The sequence below is a fragment of the Tympanuchus pallidicinctus genome, unplaced genomic scaffold (genome assembly GCF_026119805.1).
Source record: "Tympanuchus pallidicinctus isolate F22 unplaced genomic scaffold, pur_lepc_1.0 scaffold13, whole genome shotgun sequence".
Taxonomy (NCBI): Eukaryota; Metazoa; Chordata; class Aves; order Galliformes; family Phasianidae; genus Tympanuchus; species Tympanuchus pallidicinctus.
This window is the reverse complement of record NW_026294648.1, coordinates 3,662,426-3,679,955: the sequence shown is the minus strand read 5'-3', so window position 1 is coordinate 3,679,955 and position 17,530 is coordinate 3,662,426. Positions and strand designations below refer to the sequence as shown.

Genomic DNA, 17,530 nt, shown 5'->3' with positions numbered 1-17,530 from the left:
AAGCCAGCAGCACGTTACAGGTAAGAAAAAATCAAATCGTGCTCCATCCCTGAAGCGTGTGTTTAATAAAATATTACCGTGCCTGGTAAATCAACTGTGCAAAAGCCAGCTTCACCTTTTCCGCCCAACCACTTCTTAGGCCACCAACAACCAGCCGCACCACAGAGGTGACAAAGCTACTGGGGCAGCCTTGCATCCTGGTACCCATAGTTTCCAACGAGCTGCAGGTTTCTAGAAATAATACTTATGAGAATTAATAAAAATATCGCTGCTTAAATATGAAAACTGAAGACACAGTACTGGAAAATCGTTTGATTGGGGCATGAGGACACTTCAGTGAGCGGGTGAGTCGCCCAGGAAAGGCGGGTTTATTGGCAGGGCCTTGTCACAGACACAGAAGTGAAGCTGGAGGTTGGGTACCAAGAAAAATGAAGACAGAAAATGTGACCAAAGGGAAGAGGAGAATGAGCACCGAAAGGTACTTGTCTCTTATTCCCACAGTTATTACCAATAAGGAGCATAGAGCATAATCAGATCCAAAACAGGTTTGTAGCTTCCCCAGCCTCCGTCATCAAGGACTACTTCCCAAACTTACAGCAGGGTACAGGCAGGGAATTAATTTTGCCAGCACCGTAAGACAACTTCAGTCCTTCCAAATGAGAGCAGCGTAAGTTCCCTAAGTGTGACTGCAAAAATGCTACTTCTGAGGCAGTCAGAGCACGGCAGGACCAACCCCTCCAGCAGGGTCCCCCAACCTGACCACAGGCTGCCCCGCATCGCAGCGCCCGGCTCCGTTCCGCCCGCAGCTGAAGGAACAGCTTGGCACACGGTTTTCCAAAAGGCACCTAAAGCAACAATAAAAATAGAACAGCACATGGCAGCGTGCCAAACCAGAGCTCTCCCGTAAGAACACAGCTGAAGTACCAAAATAGGTGAAAATAATGAAACTCGAAAATTACTTTTGCTGCTATTCTTACATTATGAAGATCACGTTCCTTCTTTTTCAAGGTAATTGAAATGAAAGCAGTTAAGTCTGTATCCTTCTGACTTCCCATTTGTCTGCTACAAGCATAGCGAGGCCATATTTACACTGCAGTCACTGCTCATCCTCATTTTAACAAGTTTTTACCAAGTTTCCCCTGTTTTCTCCCTTGGAAAAAAACACTGGAATGTGTCAGCTGCCTGCTTCCAAGATCACACGTGAAACAAAGGTTACTGCCAGTGGTCAGGACGTAGTGTCTTGTTACTCAAACAAATTGAATTATTTGGCTACTGCATCCATAACCATCCAAAATATCCTATTACAGGACTCACATCATCTAAAATCACACTCAAATTAAAAACTAGAGACCTCAAATGCACGCTGCATTAATTACAAAACTGCATTTCTGACATTTATTACTCAAAGTGATTTTTATTACCCCTGTTTAACTACAAAATCAACTACCCACAGTCAGAGAATAAAAGTACCAGAAATAGGGAGATTGAACAGTCCCCTCAAATCACCCCACACAAACTATCCTCAAACTCAATTCAAACAAATAAAACCAGCCAATTACATTACCTGCTAATTATCTGCTTACTAAGACTTGATACGGTTTAAATTCCCAGCGTTCATCCACGTTACGAGGCGACCTGAGATTTTTGCCCAAAGGAATAGCAAGTAATTGCATTAAAAACAGAAAGGTCTCTTTTTCAACAGCTTGTCTTTATTTGCAAATAAAGCAAAAGTCTTTTTTCCCCATCCGATGTGCTACAAGGAAGGCACTCTCTCATAAAACTTATGCTGACATTCTAGTTACGTAAAAAAGGCAATTCAGGCATGGCCAAGAAGTGCAATATTACCTCAAAAAGTACTCATGTCTTTTGAGGCCAACGGTGTGTATGGAACAGTAAGAAAACAGCTGTATTAAGTCGTCTTTGCTGCCCAACGACTACAAGAGCAGCTCTCCCAGAAAGCACAGAGTGCCCCACGTGTGCCCCAGAAGCAGCCAAGGCACCGCAGCAGCAGACAGGGCACAAGTGCACAGGTGGCAGGAGCTGCCCTGCACAATGCAGGCACTCTGCATGGCAAAACCCATCACTTGAGGCTTTTTTTCCATAATGTAAGAGTCACAGGCCAGCGTGTGGCAGTTTGCTTGTCACATCAACCCTAAGGCAATGGGAACAAATACAGGAATGCCTCCATCTTCAGAAGCTGCACAGAAATCTGCTATAAAAACCAAATCTTCTTCCACTGAACCTGAGCACTCCTGCTCCTCTCCTCTAATCCAGCAACTAATATTCACTGAAATAAATGCAAAGAGAAGGAAGATGTACGAGGCAATGTAAGTGCAGCACCAACAATCCATGAGACTGGAGAACAGAAAAGAAAGCAGGTACCAGCGCACCAAAAAGCCAGGCATGCTTTCCTCTCCAGACACTTGGCTTCCAGTGGGCACTGTCACTTCTCAATCACAGATCAGTCAGTCCTCCTGTGTATGCCAGTCTTCTCACGTCTACACGTTCTTCCAGTCATACTCTTATGCTCTTTTACAAAAAATACTTCTTCCCTCAGTGAAAGTTATAGCAACCTACAGCAAAACAAAACAAACACAGAACACAACAGAGCAAACAGTAAAGTACATCCAGGGCTACACAGCAGTTGCAAGGCAGTGAACTTTTAATTTCCATCTGACGTTGCAATAAGATGAAGTAACAGCATACAAATGTGGGTCCGTGTGCACCTTATTTCTACACTCATTGGAATAAATTGGTTTAAAAAGCAGATTGTGCTTCTCCAAATGACTGCAGCCAGTGAAGACCAGAAAAGAGCTGTCACTGAAATACAAAGGGCTACCTAAGAGCCCTCCAGGACCCCATTTTTCCACGTCCCCTTCTCCAAAGCCAGGCGCCAGACCTCCTCAGCTCCATTCAGTCCAGGGCACTCAGTGAGATGAAGGCAGGGAGCCTCACGTGCCTTGTTTTCCACCCAGTACCTCGCCCATCTGTGGTTTCCTTAATAGCGCAAACCTTGGAAATAAACAAATACTAAAAACACAGCACTGTGAAACGCAGCGGTGCTGTAACATTTAGGACTTGATCCTGGCCACCAAACTGAACGAACGTGAACAGAAGGCAGCTTTTGCACTGATACCTAAGAAAACGTTTGACTGCTCAGAGAACAGTCCCTCAAGTCTCCCAACACGAACAAGCCAGCACCAGCACCGAATTCATCTGCATCTGAACGAGGGCCTTGTTCAGGAGCTTCTCTAACTCCACGTTTACTCTCCAAAAGATCCAACCTGACCAGATCTCATGAACCACAACATGAGAAAAGTGAGTTCAAAGAAAACAGATTCCAATAAAATTTTGTATGAATTCACATTCTGAATCTCCAGGTCCCAGAAGTTCTCACTGTACAACACAAATAAATATCAGACCTTATTATGAGTCATGTTACACTTCAAGGCTCCTCCTCAAACTGCAGATATCTGACCTGTTGGAAACAGGTGTCTTTTTTTTCAAATATAAAAAGCCAACTGATGGCACTGGACTAATCTTCAGATGCAAAAACCATTGACAGAATGGTGAAAGAGTCGAATGGTGGAAAGAACCTTTATAAAAAACATACTAAAACAAAGCTCTTCAGCGACACAGGCATAACACAGCAAAGCCTACCCAAAGGTCTCCCTGCCAAACATACCACACCAGGACAAAACATCCAGCACCCCTGCCCTGCAGGCTGCCCTGCCAGCACGGCTTCCCCACCATGCCGCTTCATGGTGCAATGGGAGGCAGGCCCTCAGCTGCCCCCAGTGCCTTGCAGCCACACGGGCTCCCAGAGCTGACCCAGGAGCCCAGTGCTGGCAGCATTGTGGCCCAAACTGGGCACACGGTGAGCTCCTCCCTGGCAGAAGGAATCCCAGGACTTGTCCAGGGGCACGCAGTCAGGACAGGACAGAAGGGGACCACTGAGGTCAGTGACAGAACAGTTTGAGACCATCAAAGATTCCCATTTTCACTTCCCATTTGACTTTAGAAGTGGAAGTGATCTTAAATGTGGGACTGCTCTGAATCTCAGCATCGGCACTGGGACTGCGTGTCACGTGCAAGTTTTTGGGACGTGTGGAACAGCCCTTTCCACTCCACCATGGATTCACTGTGCTCAAGCTTCCTGTTCCCCATCCAAAGCCCCACTTGCCCACACACCCATTTCCCAAGGACTGGTTATTGCTTCATTCTCTCCCTTCTTTGGCAGTGATCCTCATATAAGAAAGCTGAAGTTTTCATAATGTGGACATGTTTCTTTATACCAAGAAAATGACCAGAGCTTAACAGTCTTAAGCTGTTAATAATGTTGGCTGCTATCAACCACTTCCTTCCATTAAAGGACAACTACTGAAGCAGATGAAGCCCAGAAGAACAGCATCCAGCTGACAGAGGAAAAGTCTATAAGGCATCCCTTACCCAATCTGTTCCCTTGATTCCTCACCCAAGAACAGACAGTACCACTTTGGAAATTCGCACCTACAGCATCTGCTGAGGGTTTTAAATTACTTGGAGAAGAAACGGTCACACCGTTGGCAGAGATCACAGCGAGCTCAAAACTCAGCTCCTTCAACAAAGCACAGGATTGCAAGAACACAACCAAGAGGCCAAAATAGCCAGCACCAACACTTGCTTACTTCTGGGATTCACTTGATAAAAACAAGCAATTCAAGTGCTGAGTGGCCTCTGTGAAACACACAGCACACAAATTCCAGAAAACCAAACTTCTCCTATATTTGCCTGCAGCAACAAACCGAGGCAATACCACTACAGACGAGAATGACAAATGGGGACACTCCAATCATTCTAAATTTGAACTGCAAATGACAAAAACAATGTAATAAAAAGGTTCACAGCACTCTGATGCTAAAGTCATTCCATGATTTAACTAAGTCTCCTGTACTTGCTCCCACCACCGAGTGCACACTTTCAAGTGGTCTGTAGCCTGCAGCCATCTTCTACAGGCGATTGCAGTGCCATGTAATACTCAAGAGAACCCGTCCACATTGCTTTGTTTAATACACAAAACCTAAGAACATTGATGCTGTTCATAGACTGGGTTGAAACAGAATAAGGAGATCATGTATCAATGTTCTCCACACGGCTTCCAAGTGGGAGTGACTTCATTCTATACATCTGCATCTTTACATGCATTAGGATGTAAACCAGGAATGCTATATATTTATGGAATTTGAGTTAACGACCAGCTAGTCTAATATTCCTATTTTTAAAACTGAATGCTCTTTAAGCAAATAACGACTTTCGAACTAACTATTCCAATAAGCTACGAAGCTACCAACCTTTTGTAGTTATAAAGATTCCAAATATATTCTATGCACTGAACTCTGAGCACTACAAACCTCCTTAGTGGCACCGGTGAGCTCTGCTTTCAACTGCAAACTATGGAGACCTGGTGAGTCAAAGAGCCGTCCACAACTTGAGCCAGAGTGCTGTGCAGGGCACCAGCCGGCCCTCACAGCACTCATGGGCTGCACTCGGCTCTGACCTCCTGAAAATGTAAATGAGAGGAAGAAAACCACATACACAGCTTTGGCCCAGGTAGGCAACAGGGTGGTGTCTGAGCGTGATGAAATTCCACAGCCAAACTTACGCATCTCCCCAGCCCCAGTGTTGTTTCCTGTTTGTTTACCCAACGGTAAACTCACCGCAACAGCCCCAACTTCCCAGATTTCCCTCCCTGGCTGCTCAAAGGGCACAGGATGGCGGGGCCCTGCTGCCATCATCAGAGGTTCACCCGTGCAGGGAGCGCTGGGGGCGAGCAGGCGGCACCAGGAAGGCGCAGACGAAGGCCCGCGTCGCACTATCGCTGCGGTATTCGTGTACCTGCGGTAACTGACCCACGCGCGGGCGTTCTGGCGAGCGCCGGGCAGATCCACGCCCCAGGAACGGCAGGAAGGGGCGGAAGGACGGCTCTAGGGGAGGGGGCACGGAAACGGGGAAGAGCCGGGCGGAGAGCGCCCAGAAGCGGCGGGGAGCCGCCGGGACCCGGCGCCGGGGGGCCGCCGCGCAGCAGGAAGGGCGCAGCACCGCTCGGCTCCTTCGAAAAGGGGCTCGACGCCGCCGCAGGGAGCGCCGAGGCGGCCGCGCGGGGCTTCGAGGCCGGCGCTCCCGGCGGCGTTCCCTCGCCTACCGGCTCCGCGAACCCGCACGGCTCCGGGGCCGCGGGCCGGAGCTCGCCGGGCGACGGGAGGAAGCGGCCGCCTCCCGCCCGCTGCCGGCCAATGAGCGGCGGGCGCGGGGCGGGCGGGGCGCGGAGGCGCCCGGCGGCGGAGCAGGCCCGGCGGGGCCGCGCGTGACGCACTTCGGTAACACGAGTCCCGCCCGGCGCCGCGCGGCCCCGGCCCGATGGGCCCCGGGAAAGGGGGGGGCGGGGGAGCGGGCGGGCTGCAGCGGGAGGGGCAGCGCTTCCACACGGCCCAACACCGAAGGGAAGGGAAGGCGGGAGCGGGTTGGGGCCGGGCAGCGCGGAGAGGAGAAGGGCGAGCGGGGCTACGGGAGCCCGCGGGGAGCTGAGCGCGGAGCCGGGGGAGAAACCGACCGCGAACGCAATAATAAAAAGGAGAAGCCCCGAGCTCCGCGCCGCCTCGGCGGCTGGAGTTGGATCCGGGCTTTATTTTATGTTATTTTGGCCGTCAGTCCGCGCACAGAACACGAGCGGGGCAGCAGCTCGGCCGTGCAGGGCGGAGCGCCCCGAACAAAAGTGGCGCCAAAAGCCCCCGGCACGGCCGCCGACCTTCCGCCTCCTCCTCCTCCCCCACCGCAGCCGCCCAGGCTCCGGCTGCACCCCGCCGCACGCGGCCCGGCCCGCTTCGCGCACAGTCAGTCACCGCAATCACCACCGGCAGCGCCGCGCCGACCCGCCCGGCTCTACGCGCTGCGGCGGCCGCCCCGAAGCGCTCGGAAAGGCCGCGGGGTCCCACAAAGGCCCGGCCGCGCGAAGCGGGGCAGCGCAGCGACAGCGGGCGTCGTCGGGGCGGGGGGGGGAAAGAACGGCCCGGGCCTCCGGAGCGCTCCTGCCGGCCCCGCTCCGAGCAGAAGGAGCCGACGAAGGAGCGCGTCGCGCCGAGCCGCGGCCGGGCGCCGTCGGGCGCGGGCCGCGATGTCCCCGCACGTCCCGGCTCGGCCCCCGGCGGCCGCCGCTCCGTTTCCCGTCGCCCTCCTCCGCTCCGGCCGTGCCCTCCCCGCCCGGCAGCGCGCACACAATGCCCGGGTCCTCCATCTTGCCGGCAGCCGCCGCTCGGCTCGGGGGAAGGGGGAGGAGGAGAAGGAGGTTCTCCATTTTAGCTCGCCGAGCGCCGGGCCCGGCCTGCCCGCGGCCCACCCCGGGGCGGAGGAGCCGTGCCCGCGTGCCCCGCGCCGAGGGGCCGCTTTCGGGGCCCTCCGCTCTCGGCCGCTCTCGCGCCCCCTCCCCGCCGCGCGCGCCGGGGTGGGGGGTGCCGGCGCGGCGCGGGGCCCGGAGCGTTTTGGCGGCTCGGCCCCGCCGTCCTCCATCTTGGCCGCGCCGAAGCCCCGCGGCCCGCCGCGCCCCGGCCCGGCCCCGCTCCGCCGCCGCGCGCCCCGCTCCCGCGTCCCCCCTCCAAACTTCCAGAAGCTTCGCCGCCATTTTCTAACTTACCTTGCCCAGCGTCGGCGCGGGCGGCGAGGAGGCCCGGGCGCGGCGCCGCGCTCCTCCGTTCCCGGCTCGGCCGCCGCTCGCGCGCCCGGCCCGGCCCGGAGACGTGCCGGCGGGGGGGTCTGGGCCCGGCGGGGAGCGGGCAGGTTATTTAATTTGGCGGCGGCGCCGGGGATTGTTTGGGGTGTTCGCGGCTCGGCGGCTCGCGAGCGAATGGAGGCCGCAGGCGCCACCTGGCGGCCGCCGGGCGCGGCCCGCTCTCCTGGGCGTGGGGCGACATCTGCCGGCCGGCCGCGGCGAGCGGCGCCGCGCGGGGTAAACAAGGCGCTGCGCGTGCGCGGCCCGCTCCCCGGCTCGTCCGGGCGCGGAGCCACGGGGCCGCGCTGAGGAGAGCGCCGGGCGGGGCCGAGCCGCGGGAGGAGGCGCGGCCGCCGGCTTCGTTCGCGGGGCGGGATCGGGTGACCGAAGGGCGAGGGAGGAAGGCCTCCGGGAGGGCCGGCCGTGTCCGCGGGCCGGGCTGCGCTCCGCACGGCTCTTCTCGGGCGCCGCCCCTCGGAGCCCCGCACACGCAGGCGACACGGGGCGCTTCGCCGCGGCGCTCCTACGTGCTGCGTTCGTCTCTCAACTCAGTTCGTTTTGTGTTCTGTTTTTTTTTCCCCGGCCTTGTGCAATGCTGAGCTCGCAAGCTCCTGCTTCCACCCCGCAGCACCGCCGCTCGCCTGTGGGCTCCCAAAACTTGGAGCTTACCTGTAAAAACGTGCGATTTCTTTTTTTCTTGTGTTTTTCATCTCTAAGGACTTAAACGTGCTTATATTTGGAAGTAAAAACAAGTTCTATTTCTTTTCCTGTCTTGTGCAATGCCCAGCACGGTGCTCGTGCTGTGTGCTCACTGCATTACTTCTGTAGGAAAGGTTGGAAAGAAACCGTGAGTGAAGAAAGGCAGGAGAAAGGTCTCCTTTCAGGGCACTTGGGAATCCTGAGCCCCAAGCCGTAAGCCAGCGCTCCAGGTTTGGCTGCAGTTGTTATCTGCAGTGTGAGCTGCCACTGTGCAGATTGTAGATATGCGTGGAAATTGTGAATAAAACACTGTTAAAAAAATAAAAATACAAATAAAAACATATGTTCCAAACTTAATCATAGCGTGTATATATATATATATATATATATTACACATGGTATTCAATTACACATGGAAAAAGATCAAAAGGAGCTGAGCCTACTTGTGTTGTCCCCACACCAAGGTAGCTTCTGACAGCTGCCAGACTCCTCCGTGAGAATAAACAGCACGCTCCCAAAGCCAAGGCTTTGCCTGCACGGTTTCAGCAGTGGCTACTCGCACTAAAACCCAACGTTTTGCAAAGATTAAAACACTTTACTGCAAGAGCTGGAGAAGCACTGGGTGCTCCAGGCGGCCTCAGTCAGCTGTGTGGAAAACCCAAGCGCTCAGATACACGTCAGGTATGCGGTGCGTTGAGAAAACGCTGCAATTTGACACGCTCCACCTCATAGCTGAGATTTTTTTAGGTAATTGTGTTCAACAACGAAAACGTGACATTATTCTTAGGGCGCGGTTTGGAAGGAATGCATGCACAAGTGCTGACAGCGCCGTGGCAGGTACAAAAGCTGACTCAGACCTGAAAAGCTCAGATTCATAACACTTGTGCACGTCCTGACTCATCTGACAGTTGGTTTTGTGCGCTTGTGACAACAGCTCGTGGAAGCTCTCCAGAGACCCGACTCCGGGTGCAGCAGCACAATGCCAATCGCTGGGCACACAGACCAGGAGGATTTCCACTGCCTCCCAGTTGCTCCATTCATCTGCAGACACTGCGTAAGCAGAACTTGCATCATCGGAGAGGTGGGACGGGCCATTTCTTTCTAGAGAGGTTGGTTTCTTTTCTCTTTTTTTTTTTTTTTTCCTCCTTCTGCAAACCAGATCATTTCTCAGATGCTATTTAGAGTACAACCACACAAACAATTCAGTCAGCACAACCGGAGGTGCAGGAGCTCCTCAAGGCCCTGAAAGTGCCTGTTTGTCCTGGAGGACAGAAGATCGGGTTTTTCTTCGCCCAGCTGCACCCAGGAAGAATTCGTCCTGCAGAGCCACGCTGAGATAAGAAAGCAAACAGAAAACAGTTTATATGACACACACCTGAAAAGCAACCACAACAATCTCAAGCTGTGTACAGGAGTACAGGAGACAGAATAGCGGAACAAGTTCTGAACCACGACATTTGTTGTGAAAGACAAAAGACAAAAAAGGCTCCGCAAAGGCTCCGTATTCTGCTTTTTTTCCCCAAAAAGAAAATCATTCTGAGCCCAAGCCTTCCAACTCCTATAGCAACAGGGGAGATGTGTTGAAAAGCCCTTCTTGCTACATAACTACTCTTTTCTAAGGACAGTTCCAGATGTGTTTTGACCCATTTTCAAAACCTGTGAAGGAACCAAAGAACATCCTGAAGGGTCTGTGTAGAACTTCAGCATTCCAGCATGTTCTCCAATAAAATAACAATTCCGAAATCCGCCATCCAAGCATAAGGAAATAGAGACGTTTTACAGCTCTCACCTCACTAGAAAGGGTTTGCATCTGACAGAAGAGCTGTGAGAAAGATGGGAGGAGAAAGGACTTTATGGGACGACATCACCTTTCTTACAGCAGTCACTCTTAAGACTTCAAAGTCCACCGTTACGGATAGTGAGCCCAATTCAGAGATGATTTAACAATGGCTTTTACAACAGGGATTGTTACAACACTGGATCCAAAGAGAGCTCTTGATCAGTCACCCATTTAAGAAACAGCGCTAGGAAGGGGCAGACAGTGAACTAGTTCCGTGTCTGATTAATGGCCAAAGCTCCACAGGCAGATCAGAGCACCCTCAGGCTGCCAGATGGCTGATTCATTCCTCCAGGCAGGAGACTCGTGCTCATGTTGCTCCCTTTTCTTTGAGAGCAACAGAATAGGAAATTGCTCTGCAATTCTGTTTCCTCTTCTCTATTTTTAAAAATAAATAAATAAAAAGCACATCCCTTGACCATTCCTTTTATCTTTTCTAAAGATTTGCTTATAAGTGTTGGAACAAAAAGAAGAGGGAAAAAAACAACAGAATTGGTGCACTGGATTAATTGCAAGGAGAGGTGGTGACCTTGATCACCTGTATTAAATAAGCTACAGCCATATTTTTATCTGTCTTGCTGGGGACAGGGACAAAAAGCAGTCTTCCCAGTCCAATTTTCTTTCTCCAGTTTCTGAAACTGACTCAGTCACTCTAGGGAAATCTGCTCTGAAACCTTTTGGAGATGAGCTATTACATAAGAAACTAAAATAAAGACCAAGAAATGGGTTACTTTCCCCTAACTCACAGAGAGAGATTTCACATCAGTAGCTCCTTAGGCCTTTCCCTGTTCTGTGAATAACTTCTTCCTTTTGTGGTTCACATAAATCACCCTTTTTGCCCCTGCTTTTCACCAGTGTTTTCCACCCTACTCAGCTCTGAATTTTCTTGGATTCCATTTCTTCCCAACGTGCTCTCAGACCCACAGAGGCGTGTGGAGTCACAGCTCACAGCTTTGTCACTTTCCACTTTGCTTCACTCTTGGTTCTTGATATGAATTAAAACTCTAGCAAGTTTTAATTCATATCAAGCTTTAATGGCACAAATGCCTTCCTGCCATTTCTTCCCTCAGCTGTCCGCCTGTGCCACCCGCTTGCCAGGGCCCTGCTCTCGTTCCCATATTTGAGGTGAGGGGGTTCTTGCTGCTAGTTCTCCTTCTTTGAGATAATAACCCCATAGCCACATTTTAAAGCTTTCATCATTAAACTGTGTAAAAGCCAAACGAAATATTGGGAGGAAATAACGAAAAGCCCTTCTCCTGGTTAAGAGGAGCTGCTTTCACTGCAGGCGTGACTTCAGCCTTACAGATCTGACAGTGAGCATTACCACTCCAGCCCTCCACTGAGCCAAGGGCAGGATCTACTAGGAGGCTCCAGGAGTCAGAAGCAAGCCTTCCACTCAAGCAAAGGGACCACGGGGCAGGCAGTGCTTTGTGAGTTGGGCGCCACGGCAGCATTGGTGACAAGACCTGCAGAAGAGGCACGTGTGCACGGAGAGGCAGGAGACAACAGACTGTCCAACAACAAAAAGATGGAGAAGCAGACGATGGCTGCCATGAGGCTAGGTGGGCCTAACAGCAGCAGCTAGCCATGAGCGAGGAGGCACCTTGAGTTGGAAAGTAAAACCTCCGCAGAGACCCCACAGTACTGTGAACACAGGGCTGCTCTGCTCCCAGGAGCATGCAGCACATAGCAGCTCTCAGCTGCTCAGCTTTGTAGAACCACAGGCCTCTCTGAGATGTTGACACAGAACCGGGCTTTACCTGAGATGAGAAGGAAGGCAGCTGGCTTGTGGTTAGGTGAGTAGAACTGGGACATTGTTCTGCAGCTTAAGCTCTGCCCAAAATCACAGAGCAAAACGATGATAAACAAGTGAAGTCAAATATATTTATCTTTAAATTGTCATCAGCAAGCTTTGAAGAAAATGATCCATCAAATAAACGAGTCAGCTCCCTCCTGTCTTTTCAGGCAAACACCCATTTTGGATATTGACAGTGGATCAGTTTATCTTGGTCTTTTCCCCACAAACTGCTGAGGCCAGAGCTTGGGGAGTGCTGCAGTGGGAGCGTGTGCAATAGGGGTCGGTGCCTACAGGACAGATAAGGTAAAGGAGCAGATTACTCCTTCAGATAAGCTTGCATGGTTTTCTGGGCTGACTTAGCAGACTCCCAAAGTTCTATCTGTATCTTTGTCACCGTTTCATTTAGTTTTCATCATCAACCAGCTACAAGGTTTCTTCCTGGAAGTCCTTCCCATCCGGTGTGGGGCTCAAGGGTGCTCTTGCTGCCTGAATCCCTGATACAGCATAAGGTACAAACAAAGCAAAGTGTGATCTCGTCATGGAGCTGCAATTGAGATTTTCTTCTAACAAAGCGATGCATGACAAGTAGCAGGCAGTGCAGCAGTTCGTTCGTGACATCTTGGCAGCTTGCACAGATGTTCAAAACGGTTAAGATAAAAATACTCTTTCAGAACACAACTTCCTTTAGCAGGGTTACAGAAGTACTGCCAGCCTCAACAGCAGCAGCTGAAGGGCTTCTTCGTCCACAGGGCCTTCTGGGAGCACTAAGCACTGAGGACAGCAGATCCCATTGGCTCTCCCATGTAACGCTATCAGGGTCGGGTACTGGAAAAGGAGGTAAAGCCAGTCCTGGATTCAGAAACTCCACTCTCTTATGCAAGAGTTCCAAGAGACTGCCACAGCTTGACACCTGCCTTTGAAAAGCCCGTATTGACAAGATAACTTCTAGAAGATAACTACTTCTAGAAGATAACCATTTGCTTTAAGTGATGAATCTCATCATGCTGTGCAAGTTACACAATTAGTAATCATCCAAAGGCAACTAAGTAGTTTTCACCCATCCTGCAGTAGCAGATACCTGCAACAAAACTAATATCATTTTCTTCCAAATTTTCTCAAGGGTTTTGCTTAGCCAAGCAATTTATCACTGGCAATGTACTGTCTTCTTCCCTGCCCCAGGAAAAAAGTGAGTTTTTGTGCTCTGTCAGTCACAGAGCTGTTATTCTCTGAATCAACATTTGTAATTCAGTGTAACGTTAACATCACTATTGTTTAAGAATGGAGTCCTGGCTAAAGAAATGGAGGATAAAACTGCTGAAATTCAGTTTCTGTGTATAATCACAGGTCACTGGCCCCCTCACAGAGAGCCACTTCACAGTTACAGCTCGGTAATTTCTCTACAGCAGCATCAGCACATCCCCTGAAACTGCCCAGCAGTGGCTCACAGAGACAGAGGTACTGTCAGCAACCCAAAGCAGTGTGAAGGCACAGCGAGGAGAGCTCTTCCTCATCAGATTTCCCAGCCACTCAGCAAAACTCAGTCACACAGAACACAAAACTAAAAGGGGGTGAGGGCAGTTGAGTATTAACTCATGGTTGAGTTCCATGAGGAATGGGAGCAATCTCACCAGACCAGTGGCGGCATGGAGAAGGCAGCCAGCACTCTTCTCAAAGCAGCTCCTGGAGGTAAGGCCAGCACAGGAGACACGGTCACACGCTGCCTGGGGCACCCAGCCTTCTTGCTGGCAGGAGTCAATCTTGCACCAGGTGGAAGGTATAAGAAGAACACTGTTCAACAACTTGGTCACTTATCTACCTCCACAGAAAAGCACTGCTAAAGCCAGGCAGATCTGCACGCTCTTCACTCTGTGGCCTTTTAGGGTAGGCCTTGAACATGATGCACTACAGCTCCCATGCTTTGAGAGGCAGGGCAGATTCTCTTCTGAGTAGTTACTAAATCTGATGGTCAGCAAGTTGTATTCCATCTTGTTCAATTTAATTCTGATATACAACACTTCAGCTTGAAGTCTTCCACAAATGCAGTAGTCAAGTGTTTGCATTAACATCTCATCCAAGTGATTTCATTTCTAATAGCCTATTATATTTCATTTGTTAATTTTAATAAAAATCAATATGAAAGCTGACTTTAAAAACCCACATCCTCAGTTAACAAAAACGCTTTCAAAGCTTCAAACTATTTGTCCTGTAGCTCCAGGCCACGCATACAGCTAACCAAAATATGCATTTGGGTTTTCATCGTGGTCAAAACTACTTATGCAACATTAAAAGAAGTTTTAAAAAACAAAGCTGAATTCAAATAAAATCAAATCCTCAGCAATCAACGACATTACTGTTAGGCTATGGGGCTGTGCATTAAGCCCAAAACAAGTTAAAAATCAGTTTGGAGGCTCAGCATCTGTGCAGATACCAGCTACAGCAATCTGTAGCATAAATCAGTATGTTGTTTTGGGCTCCATATTTCAAGCCACTGAGAGGAAGCTAAAGGAATCACAGAAACGTTACTTTTTTTCCTTGTTTTGTTCTGGTATTCTTAAATGGGGTTGCAAATTCCATATTTATTAAATAAAACATTCCAGAATATATTAAAAACTCTTGTAAGTCTCCCACATAGACAGAGCAGCAAATAGCTCTGCTATTGTCAGCAAAATGGAAATAAGATTCTACGTAGTAACCAGTAAAAGAAAGCGACCAAATATTGGTACCTGACTTTCCTCCACAGCTCTTGATTCCAGGCAGCTCTTTAAGAAACCAACTTCAGGCACCTCTGTCCTGCTACCAGCTTTCTTCCAAAGGGCCTGTGCCTCTATGCCATTTATTTGCATCCTTCATTTCTCTCTCTTTACTCTGCTCAGTATCAGTGTCTGCTCCTTTAAGATACTGAAAATCAAAGTAATTAAAGGAAATCTTCCCAATTCAAGCTGTCAAAATGTGATGACTATGCTAATTATTTTCTTGTACTTAGTCTGAATAGGACTCTGATTGTAAAACACAACCCTTAAACCTACGGAGCAGTCTTGTCACATTGACCAGCAGGCTCTTAACCTTTTAATGTTCCCAAAGAATTCAACTTCAGTGTAGCACTATGGTGCTCTTTCATATCTGAATTTTAAAAGTCCCAGATACACAGTATACCTTTCAGAAGCATTAAGAAGCTTTAAAGTGAAGCACTTTGTATTAATTTGCAAAGAAACTGGATAATGTTTTTCTTTCAGTTTTGAAGTTACTGTTTGTCACCTACTTCTCTGATTGTCTCTTGAGGAGGTTACATGGTTACAGCACCCCAAATCACCTCCCTGCTCGGGTTTAGTTTTGTAACAGTTCTAAACAGAACAGGTCAGCCTCTTCCCAAGTACTCTCGTCTAGTCCACATGGCAGAAGTTGCAGGCTGTAAGCTAGATGCAGCTCCTTCAGGCTCTCACATGACTTGGATCAAGGTTAGGTAACAAACCGTCTGCTTAGGCAAGGCAGCATAACCCGGTTTGCACCAATAACCAAACGTGCTATTTCAGGTGAGATAGATTAGCTCCTTTATTAGCTCCTTGTATTTCAGGTGAGATAGATTAGCTCCTGTTCTTAACTGAGTTTTTCTAACACCCCCAACACCAGTGGCCAACACCCCCACTTCAGTTTCCCTTGAAAGTTAACACAGGCCCTGCCTGTAAGTGAAAATGGGAGCTAGAGAAAGGCTGCCAGAACTGCCAACCCGCATCAATCCTGAAAAGGCCCTGCATGCATGAGTTCTCAAACACCAAACTCTTCAAAAAGACCGGAGGGGGGGGGAAGGGGGGGGGAAAGGGGGGGGAAGGGGGGGGGGGGAAGCAAAACCAAAACCTTTCTCACCAGAATGATGTATTTATTTTTTCCCAGAAGAGGAACATAAATCCTAGTGCTGAGTTCTTTATGAAGTTTCTACTCAATTCCTGGGAACCAAATTCCAATTTATTACAAAAAGTACCTAAATGAGTACTAAAAACAAAAAAACCAGAGATTTTAACACATACAAATCAAATATTATTTCCTTTGAACCTAAAACACACTTCCCATCCTTACTAACACTCGTGTTAGATTAGGAACAGTTGAGTTACAAAAGAAAAAAGCAAGAGAATTCAACCTTCTGGAATTTCTTTTGCATGTAAGAATCAAACACACTGCTCTGGGAACAACTGGATTGCACTTTATTTAAATACACACAAAATTGCACCGGAGCAACATGTCAGTTCTGTGAAATCTCATATAATCATAGCAAATATCTAACCAAAAATAGAGACGTTACATTTCTGTATATTGCATTTAAAACCTTCATCGTGTGAAAAACTATATATTCTTTATAAAGTATCATTAATCAAATATATTACTCAGTGTGTAGGACCCAAGATAAAATTTCTGTATGAACAGAAACAAATTAGTATGCCCACATAAATAGGAAGTCACATAATTAGTGTTACTGTAAACCAGCTATACTTACAACACGAGCAGAAAAAATAACTGAGGATGATGCTAAATGTTAGAAACGTGAGGCAAACGCACACTGAATGTCTCCTGGGTATGGGGGAAGATTTAAGATAGCTCCTGTCATAATGAAGGGCACGAGGTATGCAGAACATCCTTCATTTCTGCTGAGTTCACTTGTAAGGAACGACATTTGTATACAAGAGGGACGCGTTGAGAAAAGCAGAAGGCTAAAACCAGTTTTCTGAGGCCTATTCATACAGCAACAACAGAAATAATGAGTGGGGATTCTCTGAATCACGTCACAACCAAAGCTACAGAGCTAACATTTCCAATCGTACGGTGTTCTTGAGATGCTGGAACCTGAGCTGAGACACATACAAATAGGAGTCAGAATTTCAGAAATGAGCATCTACGAGTTTTATAGAGGGCCTGATTTCTTAAACAACTCTGTTTGCACAAACTTCAGCTACACAGAGTCTCTCCACAGTGAAAAATAAAGCTCTGCATTGCTTAGGCTTTGCCAAACCAGGTCTATGAGGTGAACCAGACGTTACATACTTGCCTTTCAGTACCAGATTTGATGTGGAAAAACTCAATTAAGAAAAATTTTAAGAATATTTGAATGCATGTAGTTTGACAGCAGAAAAACTTAAATACGGCCAGGTGATTAGATCCTAGGGTTGTCTGCATTTTATGTCTGTAGGTGGCACATGAAATGAAGTTAAGACTGTATGTTCTGATTAACATCATGATTAACATCAGTTACAATTTCCACCTTTCGTCAGTCACAGATACCTACAGGCAGTTGTGGTATTTTTAAAGCTTAGAGCAGCTCTAAAAGGGCCCATTAATTCCAAGGGTGTTGCTAGCCTGTCCATCTAAGAAGAAAAGAGAAGAAAACCAACACCATTCAGAGCTAGTTCCTGCATTGCTCATGTTTGCTTAGCCTGTTAATTATTATTTGAGACCGCTTACAGAGGCT

General features: G+C 48.9%; 2 protein-coding genes across 6 annotated transcripts in view; one reads left to right on the top strand and one right to left on the bottom strand.

Moving 5' to 3' along the window:
• Positions 1–7,828, bottom strand: part of STAG2 (stromal antigen 2) — a 69,827-nt gene extending 61,999 nt beyond the window's left edge. Inside the window, exon 1 of one of the 5 annotated variants that reach the window (XM_052673656.1) lies at positions 7,667–7,828. The gene's annotated coding sequence lies outside the window, so the exon portion shown is untranslated. Of the gene's footprint in view, positions 1–2,390; positions 3,794–5,696; positions 5,811–5,874; positions 5,970–7,666 lie in introns of those variants that run through there. The other 4 variants (XM_052673652.1, XM_052673654.1, XM_052673655.1 and 1 more) reach the window with 4 other exon arrangements.
• LOC128076185 (collagen alpha-1(I) chain-like) lies at positions 5,751–8,050 on the top strand. The gene is made up of 2 exons (XM_052673581.1): positions 5,751–5,870; positions 5,912–8,050. Exons 1-2 carry the CDS (start codon positions 5,751–5,753, stop codon positions 8,048–8,050), a joined length of 2,259 nt encoding a protein of 752 aa, XP_052529541.1.
• Positions 8,051–17,530: the final 9,480 nt, after the last annotated feature.

What these genes read in the sequence shown, in the direction of transcription:
- LOC128076185 (XM_052673581.1), top strand. Translation starts at nt 5,751, where the DNA reads ATGGCGGGGCCCTGCTGCCATCATCAGAGGTTCACCCGTGCAGGGAGC. An exon ending in ACTATCGCTGCGGTATTCGT is followed by an intron (nt 5,871 to 5,911) that starts GTACCTGCGGTA and finishes CGTTCTGGCGAG; the next exon opens with CGCCGGGCAGATCCACGCCC.